Source organism: Paroedura picta, chromosome 4 (assembly GCF_049243985.1).
Source record: "Paroedura picta isolate Pp20150507F chromosome 4, Ppicta_v3.0, whole genome shotgun sequence".
Taxonomy (NCBI): Eukaryota; Metazoa; Chordata; class Lepidosauria; order Squamata; family Gekkonidae; genus Paroedura; species Paroedura picta.
In genome coordinates, this window is record NC_135372.1 from 88,564,196 (window position 1) to 88,573,827 (window position 9,632).

General features: G+C 41.9%; 1 protein-coding gene across 6 annotated transcripts in view; it reads right to left on the reverse strand.

The window, feature by feature from the left end:
• Positions 1 to 1,906, reverse strand: part of CCDC17 (coiled-coil domain containing 17) — a 48,469-nt gene extending 46,563 nt beyond the window's left edge. For all 6 annotated transcript variants that reach the window (XM_077333994.1, XM_077333992.1, XM_077333995.1 and 3 more), the window contains exon 1: positions 1,843 to 1,906. In XM_077333994.1, coding sequence (XP_077190109.1) covers positions 1,843 to 1,878 — 36 coding nt within the window. In that variant the 5' untranslated portion in view covers positions 1,879 to 1,906. The remainder of the gene's footprint in view (positions 1 to 1,842) is intronic.
• Positions 1,907 to 9,632: the final 7,726 nt, after the last annotated feature.

The window sequence follows — 9,632 nt, forward strand, 5'->3', positions numbered from 1 at the left end:
CTAGCCATAGGATTTGTGCAGAGACTTGAAACTGTATATACAGATATTTCCTTCACAATAATGTACCCCAGAAAGGCTAGGTGATATATCCTTTTGCCCCTTTGTATATGCCATGTTAACTTACATTGGCATACAACCACTTATATATAGCCATTTGCCACTTAAAGGCTGCCAGTAGATTTTGGTGATAGTAAGGTGGAAAAAGAAGCTACCACTACTGACACTCTCTGTCACAAAGTCATGGTTTAGTTTTTCGAAGAACAGTAAGCTTAGCCTCATCAGGCAACCTAGGCAGCTCTCTATGGAGTAGGAAAAGATGTACAGACACATTGATCCATGCAAAATCCAGAAACAAGAACAAAATCCATGCAATACTTTTTATTCAGACCAACCAAATCAACACACACAAAAATTACAAGTTTTTGAGCTCACTAGATCAGGGTGGCTGTTACAAAATTTACAATAATAGAAGCATTAAAAGCAGATTTCTCAGGTACTGATGTTAAGATCTGGTCTTGTATCCATTTCTATGGAATGGATGCAAACAGGCAATTAACTTAACTGCTGATGTGGGGTCATCTTATATCATATTCACCAGGATACTGAATTCAATCAGTTATCTTTCACCTTTTGCAGAAATACTGAAACCCGTCCAAGTCCATCCCTGGGACTATCTGACGTGCCAAACCCTCCAGCATATTACCATAAATCTCACCTGGTTCCAGTGTCACCTGTTGATTTTGCTTCCTGCTTTACACTGAAAATTATCCCATGGCATATATCCAGACTCTTTCGTTGCATACTCTTGCAACATTGTCCATTCTCTTACATTGCAAAAATATGATACCTTTTTGCCAGCTTTTATCTGGTGGCAGCTTTTTGGAAGAAGGAAATGGCACCTGCCAGAAGTAAGCCAGTCACAGTTCTTTCCTTCCTACTGGTTAGTTCATAAAAAGAACAGTACCCCCTTTAAAACCTACCCGAAATCACCATTCTCTGATAGATTTTGTCACTTGGCTCTCATAATGTGGTGATGACAGAAAGAAAGGTAATGGGACCTTATCTTTTTTATTACTATGTTACCTTTTCCTGCAATTAACCCTGCTACTGAAAATGGATATTCACAGCCATGGAACCTTGTCTCAAAATAAAACCCAAGCTCTTTTATTAGTTTTTCTGAATTTTCCAGACTTGGCACATGGAACCGGGCAACTATCCTCAAGTATTAGTTAGAAAAAGGCAGGCTTCAGCTTAGCGCTCTCTCTTTCTAGGCCAAGTCACATGACAGAGGAAGAAAACAGACTTAATATTTGTGTTAAGTGGAAAATAAACATTTCCAAGATGACTTCCAGGTTCAGAAGTGCTGTACAAAAGGCAGGTAAAGGTAAAGGAAGAGCCTTTTGTGGCGCAGAGTGGTAAGGCAGCAGACATGTAGTCTGAAAACTCTGCCCATGAGGCTGGGAGTTCGATCCCAGCAGCCGGCTCAAGGTTGACTCAGCCTTCCATCCTTCTGAGGTCGGTAAAATGAGTACCCAGCATGCTGGGGGGTAAACGGTAATGACTGGGGAAGGCACTGGCAAACCGCCCCATATTGAGTCTGCCATGAAAACGCTAGAGGGCGTCACCCCAAGGGTCAGACATGACTCAGTGCTTGCACAGGGGATACCTTTACCTTTACCTTTACCTTTACCTTTACCTTTACCTTTACCTTTACAAAAGGCAGGCAAAGGGGCATAAAGGCATTCACAAGGATAGTACATTAAAAGGAGGAAAAGAGACACGAAGAAATGCATCCATATACCTTGAGAGAAACCCTAAAGTAATTGCAATCCAAGGACTAACCTGTTCTAAAGCAAAGTTGGTTCTCGCTGCCTGCATCTGAAAGGGCTTAATCCAGCATTTGAAGTTTCCAGTTGCTATGCTGGTTACTGGGGGTGGTGCCAGTCTGCCAAATGAATGGCACAAAGGAATCCTGCATGGCTAACATGATCTCCATGGATATGGCTACTGTTTATTTGTGCTCACTTTGGTTGGGATAAATAGCACTTAGGGATCGGTAAGGACAGAGTGGCTGACATGTTGGCTGTTATCAGAGGAAGGGAAGTATCTGCTCTATTCCTTCGTGGCATCTGTGAAAGTAGGAAGGACCCACACAGTTTTGTCTGCTGTGACTACAATAGACATCCTAATACTTTGAAACAGAGTGGCCTCCCAGGGCTCAAAAAAGCTGGTATCGGCATGCCTTCTTAAAAACACTTGGGTGCAGAAATAACCTCCTCATGATGTAATCCTTAACTAGGTGGACAAGTGACAAATGTATAGGATGGCAATGGAGAAGAATGAACAAAAGTAAATGCAATGGTTACATGAACTAAATTTTGTGGAGCCACTCTTATAGAATCATAGAATCATAGAATCATAGAGTTGGAAGGGGCCATACAGGCCATCTAGTCCAACCCCCTGCTCAACGCAGGATTAGCCCTAAGCATCCTAAAGTATCCAAGAAAAGTGTGTATTCAACCTTTGCTTGAAGACTTCCAGTGAGGGGGAGCTCACCACCTCCTTAGGCAGCCTATTCCACTGCTGAACTACTCTGACTGTGAAAAACTTTTTCCTGATATCTAGCCTATATCGTTGTACTTGAAGTTTAAACCCATTACTGCGTGTCCTCTCCTCTGCAGCCAGCAGAAACAGCATCCTGCCCTCCTCCAAGTGACAACCTTTCAAATACTTAAAGAGGGCTATCATGTCCCCTCTCAACCTCCTTTTCTCCAGGCTGAACATTCCCAAGTCCCTCAACCTATCTTCATAGGGCTTGGTCCCTTGGCCCCAGATCATCTTCGTCGCTCTCCTCTGTACCCTTTCAATTTTATCGACGTTATTCTTGGAGGCCTCCAGAACTGCACACAGTACTCCAGGTGTGGTCTGACCAGTGCCGTATACAATGGGACTATGACATCTTGTGATTTTGATGTGATGCCCCTGTTGATACAGCCCAAAATGGCATTTGCCTTTTTTACCGCTGCATCACACTGCCTACTCATGTTTAGTTTGCAATCCACAAGTACCCCAAGGTCTCATTCACACACAGTGCTACCTAGAAGCGTATCCCCCATCCAGTAGGCATGCTTTTCATTTTTCTGACCCAGATGCAGAACTTTACACTTATCTTTATTAAATTGCATCTTGTTCTCATTTGCCCATTTTTCCATTGTGTTCAGATCTCGTTGAACTCTGTCTCTATCTTCCGGAGTATTTGCCAGTCCTCCCAATTTGGTGTCATCTGCAAACTTGATGAGTAGTCCCTCCACCCCCTCATCTAGATCATTCATAAATATGTTAAAAAGTACCGGGCCAAGCACCGAGCCCTGAGGTACCCCGCTACTCACCTCTCTCCAGTCTGATGAAACAGAAACGTACAGAAGTTTCTTCAGAAACTTACAGCACAATTTGAGAATCTGTGATGAAGGAGCTGGTCCAGAGTGCAGCTGTACAGTAGGGTTCCCAATTCCTGGTTGGGAAAAATATGGAGATTTGGGAGAGACCTTAGTATGGTCTAATGCCATGCAGCCAACACTCCAAAGCAGATTTTTTTTACTCCAGGAAAACTGGTCTCAGTTGTCTGGAGATGGTTGTCATTCCAGGAGATCTGCAGGCCTCACCTGGAAGTTGTCAGCTCTAAGAGATGGTGCCCATGGCCACCTTGTTCCACTCACTTGCAGGGAGAAACATGTAGGAGGAAGTATGCTCCTTTCTTCAAAACAAAAGTACAAAGGCAACAAAACTGCCTATCACCCTTTCTTCTGTTTTGTTAGAATCATAGAATCATAGAGTTGGAAGGGGCCATACAGGCCATCTAGTCCAACCCCCTGCTCTACGCAGGATCAGCCCTAAGCATCCTAAGCATCCAAGAAAAGTGTGTATCCAACCTTTGCTTGAAGACTGCCAGTAAGGGGGAGCTCACCACCTCCTTAGGCAGCTTATTCCACGGCTGAACTACTCTGATGGGAAATTTTTTTTCCTGATATCTAGCCTATATCGTTGTACTTGTAGTTTAAACCCATTACTGCGTGTCCTCTCCTCTGCAGCCAATGGAAACAGCATTTGTTCTTACTGTTGTTGTTGTTGTTTATATGCAGGATAAACAGGTAAAATAAAGAACTGACTAACATGGTCATTCTAAACTGTATACTTTCCAGTACTTGGGAATGGGTAAAAGTTGGATCTTGATCATTTTTAATGGATACTCACAAATTCATATGATTTTACACAAAACTGGTGTCATATTGTAGATATCTTGGTCTATTGGCAGCACTCAAGGCAACAATGTACATGATTCCCTTCTCCCTGTTTTATCCTCAAAACATGCTTAGGAGGCCAAGAGTGGCACAGAACCTGGCTCACAAAAAGTACTTGCAGGAATGGATTGTGGAAGTAAGAATGGTAGAAAAGCAGCAGGTTTGACACAAGCGCACACCGACTACTCTTTAAATTTCACCCCTCTTATGGATGTAGTTTAGAATTCACAGCCAGATCATATGCAAATAGGGAATGATTATATGTAAGTAGGTTCATTCAAACGAGGGAGCCTAAATGTGTTTAACTGTCCATAAAATTCCATGATACATGAAATGGGAAACACCATTTTAAAATACAGTGCATAACCAATGATAAGAGGCCCAACTTATTCTGTTTTTTTTTCTAAACAGGGTATTAATGTCTTAGAGATTGATAATGTTTAATTGATTTCAAAGTTTCCTTGCCCCTAACAGGGTGGGTGACAAAGAAATGTTAAAGCGGAACACTTGTCTTCTGGAAATCTATGCCTCTGTTGTTAATGTTGCATGTTTGACCACATCTAGATTCATCTGCCCCCTGAAGTCAACAGATTCTTGTATATCAGAAATTAGTTGTAAACAACTCACAGGTGAAGAAATATATGATATTTTTGGAAAATATGGACTCATTCTACAAATCAAGTGTAAGTCTATGGAGTTTCCCAAAACTGAAGTTAACAATAGAATTTTTAAAGTGATGTATTTATGACAAAAAAAAAATTCTGGTTGACTGGCATGACAACAGAATTCAAAATTATTGTGTTCCTAGCTGTTCCCCTTTCACTTGTTAGCCAGGAGAAGAAACGGTGCTCTCTGGGAGCCTCTGTTGCTCAGGCTGTCCTTCGACATACGTTCGTGTCAGCATTTGTGATAGTTGATCTGTAAAGAAACGTGGGACCCTGCAGTTGTTCCTGTTTTCTTTGTCCGGCCTTTTGTACCTTTTGAGCCTTGGAACTCTTGCTGTTAAGGGATTGGAGGGTAGATTGTGTATCCCTTGCTGAAAAAATGCAGTTGGTTGTTAGTGCAGTTGGTCACTTCATTGTGAGGGGTCACTTGAGACTTCTTTTTGAATTCCGTCTGCCAGCTGAGTTGCTTCACAGCATTCCAGTTACAAAGGGCAGGCAGTGGATGAAACGGACTGAATTTCAGCTAGTGCCCCTGGAGGTCCAGACCAGAGAACTTTTGCATGTTTCAAGCTTGCACTCCAACAGCTTTGAATCTGACACATACACCCATCACTTGTGGTAATTAGGACCACAGATTGCACCCCAAAAATCACAGATCCATCTCTTTGTGGCATCATCTTGCAAAAATATGGTTTCTTAATGGAACATTCCAAGACAGACCAAAAGTCACAGATGACACCATTAACATAGTGCATCACCCACCTCCCTCAAAAAGTGCTGGTGCATGACGTGAAACATGGATGCCTATCAGTTTTACACAAAGTCCCCCCAAAACACAGTTAAATCATAGATCAGAGATTTTTGCAAAACATTTTTATTCAGAACATTATGGTATCACCATGACATAAAAAGTTGTAAAAAAATTGTTGGTCCTCACAATTTCTACATGGAATAAGCCAAAATACAGTGAAATGAGAATCAATGTAATCTGAGTATTTGATGCATTGTTTGTACCAAGGGAGTGCTACAAAGACCAGGATTTGTGTTATTTGTGATTTATTATGAGACGTGGATGTGATATATGATTTTCTAATGAGTTTGGGGTGAGCCCTGGTAGAATTCCTGAGGCCTCATGAGATTATTTATTTTGGAGGGGGGGGGAGCTGAGGAGGGTGGGGCTTGGGGAGGGGAGGGGAGTCAATGGGGCATAATAATCCACAGAAGCCATTTTCTGCCAGGCGAACTGATCTCTTTTGCCTGGAGATCCATTGTAATCTCAGGAGCTCGCCAGCCATCACCAGGAGGTTGCCAATCCTAGTTTCATCCCAGCTAAATAGACAGCGAGTTGCCATGCTGTTACCAATACAAAAACGATAGTTACAGCAGCAATCTCTCTGGTCCGCGTCGCAGCACAAGGCTGAAGGCGATTCCCGTCCCATTCTTCGAGCAAGTGACATGATCCGCGAATTGAAACGGAAATATATTCTGGCCACGGAAATGCAGAAAGGCGCCAGTAGAGGGCGCCTGCTTTATTTTTTTTTCTCGGTGTCGCGCGGTAGTTCACCCGCCCACGTAATGACCTCAGGGGTTTATGGGAAAAGCCTGTGCGTTCATTTACATTGCACGTTGTGCGACCATGATGCACTGCAAAAATAAATTATTTTTCAGTATTTTCTACTTGTTTTCTTCGACTGTAAATAGGTTATGTTCAAAATGAGTAAAAACTGTGAGGCATTTTGTGCACTACAGAAAATTTCAGGCTGCAATACTACCTTTTCGGAATCACTGTGACTACGAAAATAAGTATTCGTATTCTGGTAGCTCGGCCGTGGCACTCTTCTCCAGACCCATCGTCGTACCTCTACAATAGGCTAGTTCGCCCCTTCGTCACGGCAAGGAATGCGTTGTTGTTAGTTGCGAAGTCGTTTATTTATACAATTTTTGGAGGCCCTGCTATGGTGGGGCTATTCTTTTTGTGGAAAAAGTATATAACTCTTCATTGGACTTGAAGATACTACTGGTTTCTGATTTTACTGTGCTAATGCAGACTGACATGGCTACTCATTTGAATCATTTTTAGTATACAGTTAGTATCATTACAAAATCAGAGTCCAGTAGCACCTTTAAGACAACAACAATTTATTCAAGGCGTGGTTGTTAAAAACCCGATTTCTTCAGTTGTGCTGATTTATTTTATATTTTTCCCCTTAGCTTGCTTAACATACCTACTGCATTATATCAAACTAAAAAAAAGCTTCTTGGAAGCAGAAGTTTCTCTGGAATGCTAGCACTACAGAAACTCTGCTTTGTAATTTCTATCAACAAAAACAACCATATAAATATTATAAATATGCTTCATTTACCACAGCCAAAGACACTCAAAATAATACAGAACTATAACATAGTCTCAAGTGGGTAGCCATGTTGGTTTGAAGAGGCAGAACAAATTTAGAGTCCAGTGGCACCTTTAAGACCAACAAAATTTTATTCAAGGTATGAGCTTCTGTGTGCATGCACACTTCCTCTGATACAATGTCATGGAGTAGAAGTAATCAGATCTTATAAGCAAATGTAAGAGTAAATTTACATACAGTATAATGGAAATGGTTAACAAATTCCAGAGGTAAATAGTAAAAAACCAGCATTTTGGATTTGTTTGTATTCACTTGAGATTGAATTGCATGGGAAACTTTTTGTGTACAATAAAGATGTCTACATTAAGACAGTAGTGAGCAAATATATAATCAATTGCTGACAGCAGTTAGCTGAGACTTTGCCCTATGCCCCCTTCCTCTCCTCTCAAGCATGGAAGATCTTAGGATATCATTTTCTCTGAAGTGGAGCATTTGGTTGTCTTCTCTGTTCGCAGACCAGAGAAAAACATATCAATATGCTATTCCAAACAAATCTTTAATTACCAGCATAGGTATGGTTGTCTCTCCTCTCTCTCTCTGAATCTTAGCCATTCCTTTTGTAGCTGGACTAAAGGAAGGGGTTGAAAGTCAAGTCATAACAAGTCATAACACAAAACATTAAGCAACACAATATCCCTTAAAATAATAAGGGCAGTCGCCCTGCTGGTCCCCAGCCGAAAAAAGGTTGGGGACCACTGCTTTAAAGCAATCAAGTGTCAGACATAAATTATAACTTCAGCTTCTGAACCCCTCAAGTAGGAAAAATGTTGCCCAAAAGCTCTCCGCCACAAACCTGTTACATATCAAAGATACCCAATGGATGCAGTGTGCACTGACTCAGGATATTTAGATGCTTCAGTGAGGTATCCAAGCTGATCCATAGTGATCACTGATGTGATTTCTAGACCTAATCCCATCTTTAAGGCCCATTTTCAATGTATTTGCCTTATTGATATTTTTATCTTTATATAATCTCTCCTCTCCCTGCTTTCTTGGAATTTCCTCTTTCAATCTCTGGGCCATGCACAACTAATCTAACCATCGTTACATCATTGCTGCAATCCAATATTTAAATGAATCCATCTCCCCCCTAATTGTGTCTAATGTAGAACCAATTTAATCTTTTTATTCGTACCCCACCCCTCAATGTTTTCAATTCAAACTGCAGGGCATGGGTGCGTGTAAAGGGTCTTCAAGTCACAGCCAATTCATGGCAACTGCCATAGGGCAGTTTCCCAACTAGGAGTCTGGGGACCTCCAGGAGTCCATGGGGGGGGGGGGGTTTGGAAGGCATCCCTGGCATTTCTCCTGCTGCCTTAGCTAGGCTTGGGAACTGGCCATTTCCCCCGTTCCCCCTTTCCCTCAAGCATGAGTGGCAGTTAGAGCAGTTTCTCAGTGGAACAGGCTTCCTCGGGAGGTGGTGGGTTCTCCATCTTTGGAAATTTTTAAACAGAGGCTTGATAGCCTGATGGACAGGATGATTCTGTTAAGGCAGGTTACAGTGGATGAGTGATAGGGTTCTGTGAGTGTCCTGCATAGTGCAGGGGGTTGGACTAGATGACCCATGAGTTCCCTTCCAACTCTATGATTCTATTATTCTAGGGTCCTCCATGATCAAAATGTTGAAAAATACTGCCACAGGGTTTCAAGTTTAGAGGCCTTCAAAGATGGTTTGCCATCACTCTCCTCTGTATAGTGACCCTGGACTTCTTTGGTGGTTTCCCATTCAAGTACTAACCAGGGCTGTCCTGTCTTAAGTTTTCAAGATCTGACAAGATCAGGATATATCATGCTGCCCTCCCTATGGGTGAAATTACATATGCTGTTTTGATTCCTCAATGCTGATACCTAAGGTTGTCAATGAGTTTCTTAAAGAAAATGGTTTAATCTGTATTTGCTAAAACAGTTGCAATTATATGTAAAGAACTAGCTGAATCATCCTTACATGCTGATCAAGGCCTTCGAATCATATTCTCTCATAGTTCCATGTGGTCTGGGCTGGTTTTGTTCTGAAAGAAATTGGGGTAATTATGTCTGTAGAGAACAATGCATCTCAAACATTGTATGAAAAGAGATAAGAACTTTATAACCCTCCCGAAAGACTCCTGTTTTGTCTACAAATAAGATCGTGAGGAAGCATAGTTTCATAGAGCCAACGGGCTCTGCACCAAACATAAAGTTTGCGAGTTTTGTGTTGCGCGGCAGTTTGGGAGATGTAGTTCTCTGGGCCAAGGGGTGGAACGAGCCGCGCGGGA